The 20,245-nt window shown below is 36.0% G+C and overlaps 1 protein-coding gene across 1 annotated transcript in view; it reads right to left on the bottom strand.

Moving 5' to 3' along the window:
* Positions 1 to 20,245, bottom strand: part of CENPE (centromere protein E) — a 73,956-nt gene that overhangs the window by 35,164 nt on the left and 18,547 nt on the right. The window contains exons 15-25 of the mRNA XM_054591830.1: positions 17,300 to 17,388; positions 15,912 to 16,079; positions 12,587 to 12,661; positions 12,243 to 12,362; positions 6,880 to 7,002; positions 6,631 to 6,796; positions 5,974 to 6,128; positions 3,357 to 3,881; positions 3,041 to 3,199; positions 511 to 801; positions 197 to 355 (exon numbers count right to left, since the gene is read on the bottom strand). Coding sequence (XP_054447805.1) covers positions 197 to 355; positions 511 to 801; positions 3,041 to 3,199; positions 3,357 to 3,881; positions 5,974 to 6,128; positions 6,631 to 6,796; positions 6,880 to 7,002; positions 12,243 to 12,362; positions 12,587 to 12,661; positions 15,912 to 16,079; positions 17,300 to 17,388 — 2,030 coding nt within the window. The remainder of the gene's footprint in view (positions 1 to 196; positions 356 to 510; positions 802 to 3,040; positions 3,200 to 3,356; positions 3,882 to 5,973; positions 6,129 to 6,630; positions 6,797 to 6,879; positions 7,003 to 12,242; positions 12,363 to 12,586; positions 12,662 to 15,911; positions 16,080 to 17,299; positions 17,389 to 20,245) is intronic.

Genomic DNA, 20,245 nt, shown 5'->3' with positions numbered 1-20,245 from the left:
TTCTTTTTGGAGATTATCTATCTATCTATCTATCTATCCATCCATCCAACTATCTATCTACCTACCTACCTACCTGTCATCTCCAGTATGCTATGCTTTCCAAAACAATTTAGTATGTAAACAGTAAGTAGTCTTTGTAATTCAGTTAGTTACCTCCCTCAGGTTTTTCCTCCACTGTCGTTTATCCCCAAGTTACCTCTTTCTGTAATCCATCATTGGTTATTCCTAATTCCTTTTGGAAGCTTGATAGTTCAGTTTCCCTCTCTGAAAGATTCACTCTCAGCTTGTCAATAGTTTCCTCCTGTTCTTCTAGGCGACAATGAGCAACTTTAAGCTCCTCTTTAGTTTCTAGGTGCTTTATTAATAGAAGAAATTGTGAGAAATTAATAGAAACATGATAACCATCACATTCTAATTCCTTCTTCCAAAGGTTTAGTTTCTACAAAAATATTTGCTTACAAAATACTTAAAAGAAAACCACACATATGTAAAGAAAAGAATGCAACCTACTTTAGCTACAATTTCCTCCATGTTTTCTTTGAGTTGGTCGTTTTTAGACTGAAGAACTTCCTGCAGCCTCTGTAGGTCATCTCTCTCCTTAGCTATAGATTTCATTTCTTCATGTTTTTCTTGAAGTCTCTCAGACAACTTGAGCTTTTCCATTTCTAATCTTAGCAGTGCTGACTCTTTAGCTTTCAGTTGCTCCTTTAATTGCTCCATCTCACTGATTATTTCCTTAGTCTCATTGTCTTTTTCCTTCTTATTAAAGGACTGTTCTTGTATGTCTTGAGGTTCTTGGATCTTAAGACAATCATAAAACAATACAGTTGATATCCAAAAATACTTAATTTTATTTTAGGGGAAAAGAAATCAAGATACTTTCTAAAACAACTAAGCCAGGATTTAAAGGTTCATTTACAGAGCAATCTTCCCACTTTTCCACTCTTCCATTTTTTAGGCATTTAGCACTTATTTATTGAGGGCTCAGTGTGATGTCAGTGTCCTGTTAGGGGCTGGAGGTAAAACAGGAAATGAGACTTACAGGATCTCTGTTGTTTTGGACACTTTAGGGGGCAAGCAGACATTATGCCAAATCTTACCAGACTGATTTCCCCTAAGTTATCAGTGGAAAAGCTAACCTAGAGTGTTTTTGCGGGGGTTGGGGGGAGAGTGTGGCATGGTAAAACTGGTAATAGTGCAAGTAGGGAGACTAGACCATCTGAAGGCCATGAGATGAGGAAGAAAAACAGATGAGAGTTGCTGGAGCATGATGAACAGGATGAAGAGAGAACTAAAATAATGCCAGAGACCAGCAGGGTCTGGGATCTTGGGCCTCCTAGGCCTTACAAAGGATTCTGGTCTTTATGTCAAGAGTAACAATTCACTATTAAAGTGTTTTAAGAAGAAAAGATTGCCTGGGCTTAGAATGAGGAATAAAGGAGAGAAGTATAAGAATGAATATGGGGAGAACAGTTAGGAAGGTATTGTGGACAGCCAGGGAAAGAAAAAACGGCGGCTTGGGTTATGGTGCTACCAATGTAGAGCGAAAAATGGGAGGATTTCACACACTCTCACCTCAAAATCCACAAAGTTTGGTGTTTGGATTACAGAGTGGGTGAGTGGGGAGAGATGGTAGTGGAATGACCCCCAGATTTCTGACTGAATCAGTGAGGGAGATAATAGTGCCTTATGTGATGCTGAAGGAATAGATATAAAGACAGAAAGAAATACTATTTTGGCTCCTATAGTATGGCACTTTTTCTAAATAGTTTTGAATACTTAAGAAAAAAGCTATCTCCTCTGAAACTTTCAGTTTCAATAGTTTTTAAGTATTTATGAGCAATTTTTAGTTCTGTTTCCAATCACTTCATTATGGACTTCATTACTTCATTTTGTCCTCCTAAAATTTCTTGAAGCCTAACCCCCAATGTAACTATTGGAGATATGGCACTTACGGAGGGCAATTAAGGTTAAATGACATCATAAGGGTGGGACCCTTATCCCACTGGTATATTTTAAGAGGCAGAGATACCAGACACTTTCTCAACTCAAGTGAACAGAAGAAAGATCATGAGAAGATGCAGAAAAAGGGAATGATTTGCAATCAGAACGAGAGGCCTCTCCATAAACAGAATTTTAAAGTACTTTCAGGTACCTTAACCTTGGAGTTCTAGATTCCATAACTAGGAGAAAATAAATTTCTGTTGCTTTAGCCACCCAGTCTATATTTTATTATGGCAGCCCTAGCACACTGTAATACCTTTCCCTACTTTTTATTTTTTATCCTCACCCAAGGACATGCTCACTGATTTTTTGAGAGGGAGAGAGGAGGGGGAGAGATGGGGAAGGGGGGGGAGAGGGGGAGAGAGAGAGAGAGAGAGAGAGAGAGAGAGAGAAAGGAACATCGATGTGACAGAGAAACACTGATCAGATGCCTCTAGCATGCATCCTAACCAGGGACTGGATTCACGCCCAGGCATTTGCTCAGACTGGGAATTGAACCCATGACCTTTAGGTTTGTGGGACGATGCCCAACCAATCTAGCCACACTGGCCAGGGCATACCTCTCTTAAAAATAAAAAAAAAATCATTAGCATCCTAGCCTTTCTTGTGTATTAATTAAATAATTGGTAAAGCACTTATTCTCCTAAAGTCTGAGAAAAAAAGTGAACCATACCATCTAGAATAAATTAAGGTAAGATTTAAGCACTTAATAGTAAAATTATGGCCAAAGACCTAGAAATAGACAAAAATATGATACACAATTTGATTTTATAGTGAACTTTATATACGTTTAGTATATAAAATCTGACATAAATATTTTAGCTATAATGAATACTTTTTGCCTTTTCATTTTCAAATTGGTTGTATGCAGTTGTATTTCAAGTTATTTCAAAGATATTAGGGTGAAATTTACAAATAATTATTAGTTATTACCACTGTGAGTAATAAATAAGACTGAAATTACCATCATGTACTTGTGTTTAAAGAAGAAAATTCATATATAAATATATGAAAACTTTGAACAGAAACTTTTTACCTCTTCCTGAAATTCATCCTTAGTTTCTCCTACGTTATCCTCTATATGCAAATTATTGGAGTTTTCCTCAGAAATTTTCATTTTTAGTGTGTTAATAGTTTCTTGGTGTTGTTTCAAAGACTCAAGAGCATCTCGTAACTGTTCTTGGGTGTCTATGTTCTTTGTCAGAGAAATAAGAAACCATTTCCATTAGAATAAGGTGAAACAATGAAAATAATTTCGTAGTTTCTACTTGATCATAAATAATAAATGATGGCTCCTATAATGTTTTTAAAGAGGCTCTGAGTTTTCAACACTTAATCAGTCAAAACCTTACCATGTGTACAGTGTCCTCAATGTCACTTTTGAGTTGGTCTCTCTCAATTTGCAGGCTCTCTTGGAGTTGTCTGATGGCATCTCTTTCTAGGGTTAAGGTTCGTACTTCTTCTAAGGTTTGTTGAAGCTTCTCAGTAATCAGTGTTTTCTCCCTTTCTACAGTTTGCAGCCTAGAGACTCCACTTTCTAATTGTTCCTTCAGCTCTTCTACTTCATTTAACCTCTCTTGACTCTGCTGAAGTTCTTGAGTTCTGTGTTTAGAGAGATTTTCTATTTCCCGATTTATTCTTGCATTCTCTTCAAGGACCATGTTATATTTTTGTTCAAATTCAAAATGACAATTTTTAAAATCTTGGAATTCTTGGTCTATACTTTTATAATTAAACTGTGTAGATGCTAGGTCATCTTTAGCTTTTTTAATTTCATCAAGTAAATCTTGAATTCTACTCTCCTTATGAATTAATTCAGAACACAATTTGTCTTTTTCTGATGTTATGAGATACAGCTCTTCAGATTTATCATTTACCTATGGGGGAAAAAAAAGAAATACTTAGCTATGTTAACAATGTATGTATGACCTGATTCTCAGAACCTATCAGTATGGCCAAGATGGAGTTGTAGGTAGATACACTTTGCCCCCTCGTACAACCAAAAGGACAAGTTTAAAAACAAAAAATAACCAGAACTGCCAGAAAATTGAACTGTATGGAAATCTGACAACCAAGGAGCTAAAGAAGAAACATTCACCCAGACTGGTAGGAGGGGCAGAGATGGGAAGCCAGGGAGGAGAGGACGTGCAGCAAGGCTGCAGCTGGAGGACTGCATGGGTGAGGCGGTGGCTGGTAGACCAGGTGGTCCCACATTTGCATGTGGATGAACCTGGAGGAACAGCTGGGGAGTGAGACAGACCATGCAAATCAGGGTTCCAGTGCGGGAAAAGAAAGCCTCTAAACATCTGGAGGTAAGAACCTGTGGGGATTGAGGTAGCAGGAGAAACTCCCAGCCTCAAAGGAGAGTCTGTTGGAGAGACCCCCGGGGTCCTAGAATGTACACAAACACACCCACTCAGGAATCAGCACTAATTTGCTTGTGGATAGTGGGGGAAGTGACTGAAAGCCAGCCAAGAACCAAGCAAGTGGCACTGTTTCCTCTCTGACAGCTCCCCACCACACAGCATCACAATGTAGCGACCTGGGTTTCCTCGCTCTGGCGCATAACTAAGGTTCTGCCCTTCCCAATGTAACAGACATGCTGAGACAAAGAAATACGGCCCAAATGAGTGAACAGATCAAAGCTCCAAAAATAGAACTAAGCAATGAAGAGAGAGCTAACCTATCAGATACACAGTTCAAAACACTGGTAATCAGGATGCTCACTGAATTGGTTGAGTACGGTTGCAAAATGGAGGAAAAAGTGAAGGCTACACAAAGTGAAATAAAAATATACCGGGAACCAACAGTGAAGGGAAGGAAACTAGGACTGAAATCAATAATTTGGAGCAGAAGGAAGAAATAAACATTCAACCAGAACAGAATAAAGAAACAAGAATTGAAAAAAAATGAGGAGAGGCTTAGGAACCTCCGGGACAACTTTAAACGTTTCAACATCCAAATCATAGGGGTGCCAGAAGGAGAAGAGGAAGAGCAAGAAATTGAAAACTTATTGGGAAAAACAATGAAGGAGACCTTACCCAATCTGGTCAAGGAAATAGACTTCCAGGAAATCCAGGAAACTCAGAGAGTCTTAAGGAGTTGGAACCAAGGAAGCAGATGCCAAGGCACATCATAATTACATAACCCAAGATTAAAGATAAGGAGAGAATCCGAAAAGCTTCAAGAGAAAAGGAGACAGTTACCTACAGAGGAGTTTCCATAAGACTATCAGCTGATTTCTCAAAAGAACCTTGCAGGCAAGAAGGGGCTGGAAAGAAGTATTGAAAGCCATGAAAGGCAAGGACATATATCCAAGATTACTCTACCCAGCAAAGATATGATTTAGACTGGAAGGGCAGATAAAGTGCTTCCCAGATAAGGTAAAGTTAAAGGAGTTCATCATCACCAGCTCTTATTATATGAAATGTTAAAGGGACTTATCTAAGAAAAAGGTCAAAGCTATGAACAGTAAAATGATGACAAAGTCACAACTATTAACAACTGAACCTAAAAAACAAAAACAAACTAAGCAAACAACTAGAACAGAATAGAATCACAGAAACAGAGATCACATGGAGGGTTATCAGCGGGGAGGGGGATGGGGCAAATGAGGGAAAAGGTACAGGGCATAAGAAGCATAAATGGTAGGTATAAAACAGACAGGGAGAGGTTAGGAATAGTATAGGAAATGGAGAAGCCAAAGAACTTACATGTATGACCCATGGACATGAACTAAGTACAGGGTGTGGGGGATGCAGGGTGGAGGGGAACAAAAGGGGAGAAACAGAAGGAAAAAAAAATGTAGACCTAATGAAGCAGTTTTCAGAAAAAAACTTTGCAAAAAGAGACATTGAAATTAAGATTTGACTGGGAAACAGTAATATTCTGTCACATCTCTTTAACAGAATATTTTCTGCTTTAACTTTACCATCAAAATAAGAGTTATTTGCTTAAAAATATGTTTACCTCTTTCCTTAGCATTTCTACTTCTGAGGGTAAAGATGTCAATTCTGAGAGCAAATTAATTTTTTGATGCAAGCCTTCATTTATTTCAACTTCTTTCTTCAGTTCTTTCTGGAGATCTGTAATCTTTCTTTCCAATTCCAAATTACAGAGCAAATCTAGGAAATTATCGGTAAATTAAATAAAAAGACTTGTTATTGGGTCAACTTAAACTACATACAGTTAAAGTTTTAATCAGATTTATGTAAAATTTATTTTAAAAGGAACCAATGTTGATAAACAGCTAATCTAATTGCTAACACGTAGTTTTTAAAAAAAATATGTTATAGGTGTACAACATTATAATTTGACACTTGTATACACTACAAAGAGATCATTCCCCCCAAGTCTATCCATGATCAAACATGTTAATAATTCCTGAATCACTTTTTTCAAGATCAGGTCTAATTTATTTGAGAAGTAATTTTTAACCCTTATGATTTGAAGTCAATGGAAACATTTATACATACTGATACAAATAATATTGAAAAGTTAATATTAAGTTATTAAAAAATCAGAGATAATAGATTTTTAATCATTGGAATCTAATTGCAAAATCCTTTAGGTATATATTTAGAGAAAGTCAGATTTGCAAAGAGGTAGTCTGAAATTACAAAATACCTTTTGGAACTTTGCCATCTATAAGGGAGGTAAGTCTTGTTATTTCATTAAAAGAAGACTGTAATTCTTTCTCTAGATCAATTTGTATTTTCTTTTTTGCCTCCAACCGGCTTTGATATAACTGATTATCATTTTCCATTTGCTTGCATATGCTTTCAAGTTCTTTCTATTGAGAGAAACATTGCAAATTCAGAAAAATACACTGATCATTACAAATACTTTATTATAAATATTGCAAAAATCACGTACCATTTTTTCTTTCAATTCGAGATTTTCACTCCTAAGAAAGGCTGATTCTCTCTTGGCATCAAGGGCTACAGCTTCAGCATCAAGCAGAGTCTGTTTCCTTTGTTTTAGGTCTTCAGTGTCTTCCTAAACACATGACAAAAAAGGATTTAATGAAATCTAACTTACTTAGAGTTAGAAAATGTTAACACACTTTTGTTCAGCTAGCATGCTAAAGTTTCCTATGCATTTTTATTTTAAGTTATACTCTCCGAAACACAACAGGTGACTAGTTGTAATTAAAATTAAGGATATTACTTCATAAATTTAAAGAAAAAAAATCCAACAGGAAAATAAAGAAAAAACATGAACAGGTAACCCAGTGAAGAGGAAATGCAAATGACATATAAATTCATGAAAAAAAAAATCAGAAGTCCCATCTGTAGAGAGAAGGAGCAGTTAAAACTACTTTAGTTTACATAAATTCAACCATAGGTCCTTGGCAAAATATTAATGCATGAATGAATGAATGTATGAACAAATGAATGAAATAAAGAGTAAGAAAGAGATAAACAATTTTTAAAGAGAGAACAATTCTGCTTGCTACTATCAATACTATTTTCCAGGATTATATGAAAGTACCTTTCTTACTTTCCGTGGCCTCAGAACAGTGAGAATACTTTTAAAAAGAGTCATTTGTCATTACATTAATAGAAGGAGCAAATATGTACTAAAAGAAGGTAATAAAGAGTATTCTGAAAAACTCAAACAAAAACTAAAGAAAAACAGAAACTAATATTTAAAAAATTCAAGCTAGAAACTGTTACCTTTTTAAAAAGGGTGTTAAAAACTAGAATTATTACAGTGTAATAGAATAAACATGATCTGAAGAATAAAAATTTTTAAAAAATTAAAAGAAACTAGAATTAAAATGACAGTCTCTGAAAGTAATCAAGTGGCTTGATAGCAAGTAGAAAAGAAAAAAATCAACAATTTCACCATGAGATTCAATGTTACTTAATGCCACAATCTTATATTAACTAAAGTCATCTAGAATAGTTTCTGAAAAATACTCAAACTGTTAAAAACAGTTACTTAAGAAGGAGGGCAAGATGGCAGAGGAGTGAATGGAAGTCACACTGACTTCTTCCCAGGACCAATCTGGAATTATAACTAAATTGTGGAAAAATCACCTGGAACAAACAACTGAACAATAGTGAGAGAGGAGTCTTATAACCTCGGACAGACAGAGGAATCAGCTTTGGAACAACCTAACTGTTAAGGAGTGTGAGATAGACTCCAGAAGGTGTGTGGGGTGCCCACAGGTGGCAGCACCAGAAGGATATTAAAATGATCAGTTGGATCCCCCTGAGATGAGTGGTGTCTAAACCATAAGTGGGGATGTCGAGGTTACAGCACCAGAGCCCAAAAAGTACACACTTAACTTTGATGAGAGAAATCAGCCAGTAGTGAAAAGCAGCAGGGTTGCTCTCTGCTAGAGATGGGTGGCTGGAGACGCAAATTTTAATGGAGAAATTTTATTTGGAGCGACTTACCCTGGGCTCTGGTGAAGGCAGGGGCAGAGAGAGCTAGAGATGCCTGAGGAGAGATTGGAGACGGAGGCTTTGGGGAGAGAACTGAGAGAGTAGCCCACGGGATCTCAGTGCTGACTCCTCTCCCGTATAGCAGCAGTCATCTTGCTTAGGCAGACCACTCCCTTGAGCAGCAGCACCATCAAAGGACAAAATAGCCCTACCCACAGGAGACTCTGTGGTGCTGAAGTCTGACTGCTGAGTACAGAGTAACAGCTGCAGATAGTAGATCCCTAGCCAAAAGGGACCGAGTGGTTGAGAGACACTTGAGGAGAGACTCGAGAGCGAGGCTCTGGGGAGAGAAGAGAGAGAGTAGCCAGCGGCATCCCGGTGCTGACTCCTCCCCAAAATGGCAGCAGCCATCTGGCTCAGGCAGACCACTCACCTGAGCAGCAGCAGCAGCGGCAGCAGCAGCAGCGGCGGCAGCAGCGTGAGAGGAACCAATAACCCCACCCCCAGGAGGGACTCCGCCCCATCCTGTAGTGCTTAAGCCTGACTGCTGAGTGCAGAGTGACTAGATTCACAACTGAATGAGACAGCCACAGATAGTAGATTCATGGAAGTCTCGAAAAGGCTGCCTAAGGTCAGAAGGGGACAACATCTGATATCATTAGAGGCAGATCCAGAAAGAAAAACCAGCCGTCTCCTACCATAGAAGTTTACACGACAAAGTCAGGAAATCAAGATTGATCAATTTAAGAAGCAGAAGCAAAAAAAGAAGAGTTTCATAAATACTGGGGAGACAAAGAAACACACCCCACTTGAAGGGAAAGGAGGAATACTCAGAAAGAGAACTAAATGAAATAGAGGAAAGTAAACTATCAAGATACTGAGTTCCAAAGAAAGGCTTTAAAGAAGTTCAATGAGCTCAGTGAGTTCAGAAGGAATTACAATTAACTACAGGGAAACGACGAGGAACTTTCTGCAAACTATATCAGCCTGAAAAAGGACATAGAAACTATCATTAGGAGACAAGAGGAAATGAAGAATACAATTTCTGTATTTAAGAAAACAATAAGTGGAATCAAAAAAAGGGTAGATGAAGCAGAGGATCGAATCTGCGAGCTGGAGGACAAGGTATAAAAAAGCTCCCAGAAAGGGCAAGAAAATGAAAAAAAAAAACTCAAAAAGAATGAAGAGGCATTTAGGGAAATGCAGGACAACCTGAAATGTAATCATATCCGTATAATAAGGATACCAGAAGAAGAAGAAGAGGAGCAAGGGACAGAGAACCTATGTGAAAAAATAATGATAGAATACTTCCCTAATTGGAGGAGAGAAAAAGACACACAAGTCCAGGAAACACAGAAGGTCCCATTCGAGAGTAACCCAATGAGGCCCACTCCAAGACACATCATCATTAAAATGGCAAACATTAAAGATGGAGAATCCTAAAGGCAGCAAGGGAGAAACAGCTAATAACATATCAAGGGAACCTCGATATGGCTAGCAGCTGACGTCTCAACAGAAACATTACAAGCCAGAAAGGAATGGCAAGAAATATTCTTATTAAAATACCAATGACGTATTTCACAGAAATAGAACAAACATTTCAAAAATTTATATGGAACCATAAACGACCCCGAATAGCTCCAGCAATTTTGAGAAAGAACAACAAAGTAGGAGGGATCACAGTACCTAATATCAAACTATTTTACAAGTCCTCTGTAATCAAAACAGTCTGGTACTGGCATAAAAACAGACACATAGATCAATGGAACACAAAAGAGAGCCTAGAAATAAACTCATGTCTTTATGGTCAATTAACATTCAACAAAGGGGGCAGAAGCATAAAATGGAGTAAAAATAGCCTCTTCAACAAATGGTGTTGGGAGAGCTGGACAGCTACATGCAAAAAATGGGAATTCGACCACCAACTTAACACAAAACAGAAAAATAAACTCAAGATGGATAAAATACTTGAATATAAGTCACAACATCAAAACATCCTAGAGGAGAACATAGGCAGGAAACTCTCAAGACAACCCTTGCAGCAATATTTCCACTTGCTCTAAGGGACATATCAGTGGAAATAATACACAAATGGGGCTTCATCAAAATAAGAAGCTTCTGCATGGCTAAAGAAAACATCCACACAATGAAAAGGGAACCGACCATGTGGGAAATCATATCTGCCAATGATACCTCAGACAGGGTCTGATCTCCAAATATATAAAGAACTCACATGGGTCTACTCCAGGAAGACAAACAATCCAATTAAAAAACGGGCAAGGGACATGAACAGACTCTTCTCCAAGGAGGACATAAAGAGAGCCCAGAGACATATGAAAGGACGCTCATCATCACTAGCCGTCAGAGAGATGCAAATTAAAACCACAATGAGATTCCACTTCACACCGGTCAGAACGGCCATCATAAACAAATCAACAAACAACAAGTGCTGGTGAGATTGTGAAGAAAAGGGAACCCTGGTACACTGTTGGTGGGAATGCAGTCTGGTGTAGCTACTGTGGAAAAGTTTTGAATTTCTTTGGAAAGCTAAAAACAGAACTGCCTTTTGGCCCAATGATTCCACTGCTGGGATTATACCCTAAGAACCCCAAAACACCAATTCAAAAGAACCTATGCACCCCAGTGCTCATAGCAGCACAATTTACAATAGCCAAGTGCTGGAAGCAACCTAACTGCCCCCCAGTAAATGAGTGGATCAAAAAACTATGGTACATTTGAGCAATGGAACACTACAGAGCAGAAAGGAAGAAAGAGCTACCCTACACAACAGCATAGATGGAACTGGAGAGCATTACGCTAAGTGAAATAAGCCAGGCAGTGAAAGACAAATAGCACATGAAATCACCTATAAGTGGAACCTAATCAACAATAGAAATAAGCAAGGAAAATATAATCAGCAACATTGAAAGAAAAAAGAAACCGACAGTAATGAGAGGGAAAGAGGGAGGTGGGTAACAGGGAAGAGAAAGGGAATGGTCAAATCAGGGAACATGTATAAAGGACCCATGGGCAAAGCCAAAGAGGGGAAGGATTGAGGGTGGGAGGTGGAGGTGGATGGGGCAGGGGAAAGTGGTGGCAGAAATATGGCGACAAATATATTTGAACAACAAAAAAAAGCTACTTAAATAATGAGAATGCGTTCATATCAGTGAAACGAAATTAATGATATTTATGAAAACATTCTGAATTACGTATATTTTATAGTTTTAGATACTTAACAAAAACATAAATGTTCACCTAAGGATACTGAGTATGCATTTCTGTCTGCATCTGTATAAAAGAAATTGAAAATTTTAAAACATTTTTTTAAGCACTAATTTTGAATGGAAGCTCATCACTAACATTTTTTTTAAAAAAGATTTTATTTATCTTTTTTTACAGAGAGGAAGGGAGGGAGAAAGAGACAGAGAGAAACGTCAATGTGTGGTTGCCTCTCGTGCAACCCTTACAGGGGACCTGGTTTGCAACACAGGCATGTGCCCTGACTGGGAATTGAACCAGTGACCCTTTGGTTCCTAGTCCAGTGCTCAATCCACTGAGCCACACCAGCCAGGGCTCATCACTAACTTATTTACATTCATTCTAAGGATGACATTCTCAACTCCCTATGAATGGGTCTTTATCAATTAAAATGGTAATATTCCTAATTTAGTCTCACCGTCTCATAAGGTTATTGACAAGATTAAATAAAATACTATACATAATACACTTAAGACAATACCTGGCACATAGTTGGTACAATATAAGCATTTGCTATGATGATAATAACGATGGTATACTATAAATATTAATACGATCACACAACATAATCCTGATTTTTACCGATGTGTATGACAAGTCCATTTTCATACTTTCTGACTTCTGAGAATCTATGTATTCCTGTAGTTTCTTAATCTGGTCTTCCTTTTCTTTAAGAAGATCTACTTTTGAACTTAATTCATTCTAAAAAAAAATTAAAGAAGAATAAAACAATCTAATAGTATGTGAATTCTAAGGGATTAAAAAGAACTTATATTTAACAGTTTAAATTGCTAGATAGTAAAATTCAAAAAGTTGATATTTTAAAAATATAATTCCTTTTATTTTCTGAAGTCATGTTCAATTATGTATGATTTGGCTTATAGTTTTAGTTCCTTATCAGTAGAAATACCAACATAAATGCTCACCTCAAGATCTTGATTATAAACTTCTGCATGCTTAACTAAATTCTTTAAGTTCGAAATTTCATGAATTAGTTGCATCTGTAAGAGCATGTGAACAGGCAACAGAGCAAACCAACAGTTAATAAAGCAAAAAAAAAAAAAAGTATTGAATTACTACTTCAGAATCACCCAACACAGTAAGAAGGGACTGAGAGATCAGTTATTTAAGCTACTGTAACAGAACATCTCGTTATTTAAAAGTATAAAACAAAACAAAACTAAACTAAAAGCCCCAAACCAAAATCAACCACCAAGCCCAATCAACCAAAAAGAAAAAAAAATATGAAAATCCCAGGAAGCCAGCAAACAAGAAACTTTAGCATGACCCAAATGACAGATTTGTCATCTGTTAACAAAGCTACAGTAACTTCAAAAGCAAATTAGCATGCACCACATGGAGAAGATAAAGTAGTAATCAAACTTAAAAAAATATATATACTTCTAATAGACTTTTGTTTTGGGTAAGTACAAAAATATATTTATCCTAAAAGATTTTTTTTTCTTCCCATAAATTATTCATTTGGCTTTACACTGGCATACTTTTTAATGAGTTGTGATTTAGAATTTAGGCTTGGGTTAGGGTAGCTTCATGGTACCTTTACAATTATTATTACTGTTCACCAAAGCTATAGAGATATTAATGGGATTGTCAACTACTGCCTTGTTGGTTTATTCTAGAGGAAATACTGGAGAGTTAATGCTTTTGTTTTACATTTTTCAACTGTCTAAAGTATAAATGCAAATTCCAGTAGAACGTAAGGGACTTACAAAAATAGCAGCTTATTTAAATAAGTATTGTCATTTTTTCATGTAATCAATAAAAATTAAGAATATATTTTAAATTCTTGTTTTCATACTTAAGTCAACTCAGACGGCCCATTTCAAGTGCTCATTTGCCACATGTAATTAGTGGCTACCCTCTTGTTCAACAAAATTTTAGACATTTGTACTGGTTATAATTTAAATTTGCTTTTTTACCATGTTTTCCGGTTCTAACTGTTGTGCAATAAAATCACATTTACTGATAAGAAACAAAATAATCAATCAATTTTTGAAAGCATTCAGAAAGAAAAATTGTCCCACTTTTATTTGAAACAGCACTTCATTCTAAGTATTGGAAACAGGAAAACATTAAGTGATTTTTGTAATGATCTGAAAGTAACCAGTAAATGATATATTGTTTAAGATGCTGAGCATAAAGAGAAAATGTACAATATGATCAAAAGTTAGTCTACTGCTACATAGAAATACTGCAGATTTCAACTATAATTTTTTGCAGGTAAAATGAAATTTAACTTCTTAAGACAAAAATCCCCAGGTTGTGAAAATTTTAAGATTAAATAGATCAAGTTAAAATAGGTAGCGGGTTGAAATTTCACTTGTTCTCTGAGCATGATGAAACTTGTTTATTTCTCCCTCTAAAATTACTGTTTAAATACCTTATATTACATTATTCCCATTTGAAAATTATCCACAACTTTTAGTGATTTTTCATGAAACCCTTAGGCAAAACAGGGTACATATCCTAAGGCCATAATTTGACTTTCCTTCCTTTTTTGTTAAACTTTTCCCCCAAAAGTACATTTTGGAACATATTTTACTGTATACACATAGACTTATGTTTTTAGTTTAACATGGAATGGATATTGTAAAATGGCCTTTGAATAGAGTAAGTTTTTATTACTTAATCTTTTAGGTTACCTTACGGAGCTGAGAATTTCAATCTGTGTTCAAGTAAAACAAAAGAAAATAATATTATTTTCCCCCTTGACAGAGGTTAAAAGAAAAAAAATCAAGATGTGAGTCTTAAGCCATAGATTCTGTTATTTTGTGATCTTTTTGTGTGTGATTCAATTCAGTGAGCTTCAGTTTTTATTATTAATTGAATGTATAAATAGTATATGAAAAAATTAGAGAGATTATTGCTACATGTATACCCAAAGTTAATTTTATACCATATTATTTATAACAAGAAATATATAAAAAATTAGATGAAAATGTGGAGTTAGAATGGACCTTGGCAAGCCCCTGGCCTAACCTCAAGGATGGAGATATACATGAATTAAACCCTGAGAGATTCAATGATGTGCTCAAGACCTTGCCAATAACATACACCAGGCTTGAATCTGTGAGCTAGTCAGTAGCAAAACTGGGGCTTAAATCCAGGTAGTTTGGCCCTTAACTGTGACACTAGACCATCTCCTCTCAATAAAACTGGTTTTATTGATTGAAGTCTAGTATTCTTTTCATGATATTCTACATTTTGTTAATATGCAAATTTTAAAACAAGCTAAAAGAAACTCTGGAGAATTTACCAACTTTTACCTCCCTGGATAAAATGCCTGTGAAATGTAGGAGTAACTTTAATTTGTAGGTAGAACAGAAATACTAGTTTTGGTACAGAAGTCTTTTTTCCCTTTAATAAGGTAAAGAGGGTGAGAAACTAAACAATGATACAGAGGAAAAAGAATTCTGTGTCTTTGGGATATCTACATAGAAATCAAAGAAATATCTGCAAATGAACTCATATTTGAACTATACTGAAACATTGACTTCTATTTTTTCAGGGGATTCATAGATCACTTCACAAGTATAATACCAGCTATGGATTCTTGTTCCAGAAAAATGAATTCACATTCAAAAATTCTGCAAAAAGAATTCATAGTATCTGTGCGCTCTATGTTAAGGACTCTCAGCACTATGAAATTTCTTGAATATTTAGGACAATTTAAAGTCCACCAAGTTTCATTCTGAGTTAGGTAGGTTTTCTTAACATGAGCCTAATATTATATGCTTAGAAAATTTAAACGATCTGTTTCATTTCTAAAAATTCCATTAAAACTATTTAGTATTAGTTATATTAATCTTCACAATAACTCTCTTATGTGAAAAGAAATGTGGAAAATTAGCTTCCCCAGCTATTCTAATAATGTGCTATCTGCTTATTTAGTAATATACTTCCTAAAGAAAACAAATTCCTTTAATATGTAGTATACATACATAAAACATTCAGCTAGATATTAAAACTTCCATCAATAGCAGATTTGCCAAACTTTAACAAAGATGTTCTGAATTCTTTCTTCTTGTGCTTAAGCACAAGAGAAACAAATATGATTTAACTATTTTAAAAATAATATAAATGGATTATTTTAAAAATTCTCTAAATTGTGTATGCATGTGGAAAATGCCTGGATCCTCAATCTCAACTTTATTAATAAATATCTTTAAGAGAACGATACTTCTTAAAAAAGTGTTGTTTTAGTTTAATTTCATGTTTCCACATCCTTACCTCTTGATCTTTTTCTGCTTTTCTTTCCAGAGCCTCAAATTCATCCAAATCGTTCTTTTCTTTTAATTTCAATTCCATTTCTTCATTTTCTTTTCTTAGTCTTTCATAGTCTAATACCAGATTATCATAATCAGCACGAAGTGAATTCAGCTCACTTTCTAAGTTTTCCTATTGTAAACAAAACCAGATTTTCAGGTTAGAAAGAATTCAGAGCATAGTTTGTTTCCTTACCTAAAATTTGGATTAGTCAGTAATTTAACCTTGAATCACTTGGTAGTTTAGGCCATTCTCTTTTTCAGTATCATCCTAATAGTTTACCTGATCCACAGTAAAATAAAGGGTTTGCATTTTTGTAAACTAGCTAACTTAAAATAGAAGACTATTTTGAAAGGGGCAGAATTTAAAAAAAAAAAATCATGTAAACAAATGCTCTGCCTGTGACTGACTGGAAAAATTCGGTCAGGAGTAGGAGGTAGGGTGCATAATGGGAAGTCCATTTTACCACAGATACTTAAGATCCTTAGGAATAAAGCTGATAATTTACTTTTCCTCCTGTCTGATTACTGTTTTATTTTTCAGAGGGCTCTGAATTTAGGAAGTAAACAGGTATTATTTATTGATCCCTGAAACTCTAATGGTTGCTAGGTTTTATAATACTCAATGAAGAAAATAAAAACTACCACCACCAGGGATTTTACAAAAACAACAAACTTCTAGAGTATGCTTTCAGGACACAAAAGCGCTTTACCAATAATGCTTAACTAATTTTAATAATTAATTATAACTAAATTACAGTGGTTAGCTAATAATAATTCCCAAGAATGGCTGCAATTTTATTCCAAAATTAAAATGAAATTTTCTTTAATGAATACATATACAGAGCTGTATCTATTTCTTTGAACATTAACAGTCTTGAAAGTTAACACAGAATCTAAATTTACTAAGATATTCACCACAGGAGTCTTTATTTCGAAAGTTGTGATAAGGCCATATATTACATTTATTTTTCATCATTATTTGGCAATATTACCTCTTCCTGATGTATCATTCTACTATAGGCCTGAGAATTTTGATACTTTTAATATCAGCTCTTTTTCACCCTCAGGGGATTTTCCAAGACAAAACAGAAAAAGTAAATCACAGTTACCAAGATCCACTGGTAATCAACATAAGCAAAGTTTTAGCTACTACCATATACATGTTTGATAAAGTTTTAAGCTTCCCTCGGGATGGCACAGTTATCAATTGGGAGTCTAGCAAGTGGGGAAGCCTTAATTACAACCAAAATAGATATTTAAATTAAGTCAGAGCTACAACAGTAAACACCAATAGAATGAATTTAAAAAAAGAGTACAAGGATAATATTCGGTAAAATACATTTAAGTTACCTGACTTAGCAGCTTTGTTGCTGGATTCCACTCTATGTCAGTTACTGTATCAAGGGTATTGCTGAAAACATCAGCCTCTGAACAGACAGCTATAATTAGGAGGAAAAAAAATTTATCCATAAGTATGCCAATAGGTTTCCAAAAACTCAAAATGAAGATTATTTTTAAAATTCTGATCAGCTCTGGCTGGGTAACACAGTTGGGTGGAACATCGTCCCAATAGGTTAAGGTTGCGGGTTTGACCCCCAGGCAGGGCATGTATAAATATAAACTAATGAATACATAAATAAGTACAAAAACAAATTGATGTTCCTTGCTCCTTTCCTCCAAAGTCAATTAATAAAAATTTTAAAAAGTTCTGATCAAATATAATACGATCAAATTAGCAAATATGTGTTAACAGTATGACAGCCAAAATATATTAATAACAGATGAAATCATTTGTATTATGTTGTGAATTAAGATCATTGGCTAGATTTAGTGATAAAATATAGAATCCTTTATATAATATAGGTAAAAAGAAATTCTGAATTTGAGATTTTATCACAGTATTAATATTTTTAAAAATGCCCCTAATACCAGTGCTGATTCCTCTCCATACAACAGTCATCTTTCTCAGGCAACCAGTTCCCTGAGTGGCAGCAGCGTGAGAGGACACAATAGCTTCACCCCCAGGGAGGCTCAGCCCTGGCCTGGTGGTGCTTAAGCCTGACTGCTGGATGCAGATCGACTAGATTCACAACTGAATGAGACAGCCACAGAAAGTAGATTCATGGAAGTCTCGAAAAGGTTGCCTAAGGTCAGAGGGAGTAAACATCTGACATCATGAGAGGTAGATCCAGAAGGAGAAAACAGCCGTCTCCTACCACAGAAGTGCACACTACAAATTCAGGAAGTCAAGACGATCAATGTAAGAAGCAGAAGCGAAAAAGAAGAGTTTCACAAATACTAGAAAGACAAAGAAATACCCTCCAGTAGAAGGGAAAGGAGGAATACCCAGAAAGAAAACTAAATGAAATAGAAGAAAGTAAACTATCAGATACTGAGTTCCAAAGAAAGGCTTTAAAGAAGTTCAATGAGCTCAGTGAGTTCAGAAGGAATTACAATTAACTACAGGGAAACGACGAGGAACTTTCTGCAAACTATATCAGCCTGAAAAAGGACATAGAAACTATCATTAGGAGACAAGAGGAAATGAAGAATACAATTTCTGTATTTAAGAAAACAATAAGTGGAATCAAAAAAAGGGTAGATGAAGCAGAGGATCGAATCTGCGAGCTGGAGGACAAGGTATAAAAAAGCTCCCAGAAAGGGCAAGAAAATGAAAAAAAAAAAACTCAAAAAGAATGAAGAGGCACTTAGGGAAATGCAGGACAACCTGAAATGTAATCATATCCGTATAATAAGGATACCAGAAGAAGAAGAAGAGGAGCAAGGGATAGAGAACTTATGTGAAAAAATAATGATAGAATACTTCCCTAATTGGAGGAGAGAAAAAGACACACAAGTCCAGGAAACACAGAAGGTCCCATTCGAGAGTAACCCAATGAGGCCCACTCCAAGACACATCATCATTAAAATGGCAAACATTAAAGATGGAGAATCCTAAAGGCAGCAAGGGAGAAACAGCTAATAACATATCAAGGGAACCTCGATATGGCTAGCAGCTGACGTCTCAACAGAAACATTACAAGCCAGAAAGGAATGGCAAGAAATATTCTTATTAAAATACCAATGACGTATTTCACAGAAATAGAACAAACATTTCAAAAATTTATATGGAACCATAAACGACCCCGAATAGCTCCAGCAATTTTGAGAAAGAACAACAAAGTAGGAGGGATCACAGTACCTAATATCAAACTATATTACAAGTCCTCTGTAATCAAAACAGTCTGGTACTGGCATAAAAACAGACACATAGATCAATGGAACACAAAAGAGAGCCTAGAAATAAACTCATGTCTTTATGGTCAATTAACATTCAACAAAGGGGGCAGAAGCATAAAATGGAGTAAAAATAGCCTCTTCAACAAATGGTGTTGGGAGAGCTGGACAGCTACATGCAAAAAATGGGAATTCGACCACCAACTTAACACAAAACAGAAAAATAAACTCAAGATGGATAAAATACTTGAATATAAGTCACAACATCAAAACATCCTAGAGGAGAACATAGGCAGGAAACTCTCAAGACAACCCTTGCAGCAATATTTCCACTTGCTCTAAGGGACATATCAGCGGAAATAATACACAAATGGGGCTTCATCAAAATAAGAAGCTTCTGCATGGCTAAAGAAAACATCCACACAATGAAAAGGGAACCGACCATGTGGGAAATCATATCTGCCAATGATACCTCAGACAGGGTCTGATCTCCAAATATATAAAGAACTCACATGAGTCTACTCCAGGAAGACAAACAATCCAATTAAAAAACGGGCAAGGGACGTGAACAGACTCTTCTCCAAGGAGGACATAAAGAGAGCCCAGAGACATATGAAAGGATGCTCATCATCACTAGCCGTCAGAGAGATGCAAATTAAAACCACAATGAGATTCCACTTCACACCGGTCAGAACGGCCATCATAAACAAATCAACAAACAACAAGTGCTGGTGAGATTGTGAAGAAAAGGGAACCCTGGTACACTGTTGGTGGGAATGCAGTCTGGTGTAGCTACTGTGGAAAAGTTTTGAATTTCTTTGGAAAGCTAAAAACAGAACTGCCTTTTGGCCCAATGATTCCACTGCTGGGATTATACCCTAAGAACCCCAAAACACCAATTCAAAAGAACCTATGCACCCCAGTGCTCATAGCAGCACAATTTACAATAGCCAAGTGCTGGAAGCAACCTAACTGCCCCCCAGTAAATGAGTGGATCAAAAAACTATGGTACATTTGAGCAATGGAACACTACAGAGCAGAAAGGAAGAAAGAGCTACC

Source organism: Pteronotus mesoamericanus, unplaced genomic scaffold (assembly GCF_021234165.1).
Source record: "Pteronotus mesoamericanus isolate MK-2021 breed Mesoamerican mustached bat unplaced genomic scaffold, CSHL_Meso_final scaffold_232, whole genome shotgun sequence".
In the NCBI taxonomy this organism is placed as follows: Eukaryota; Metazoa; Chordata; class Mammalia; order Chiroptera; family Mormoopidae; genus Pteronotus; species Pteronotus mesoamericanus.
The sequence above is the reverse complement of the archived record's forward strand: the minus strand, read 5'-3'. Positions and strand labels throughout refer to the sequence as shown.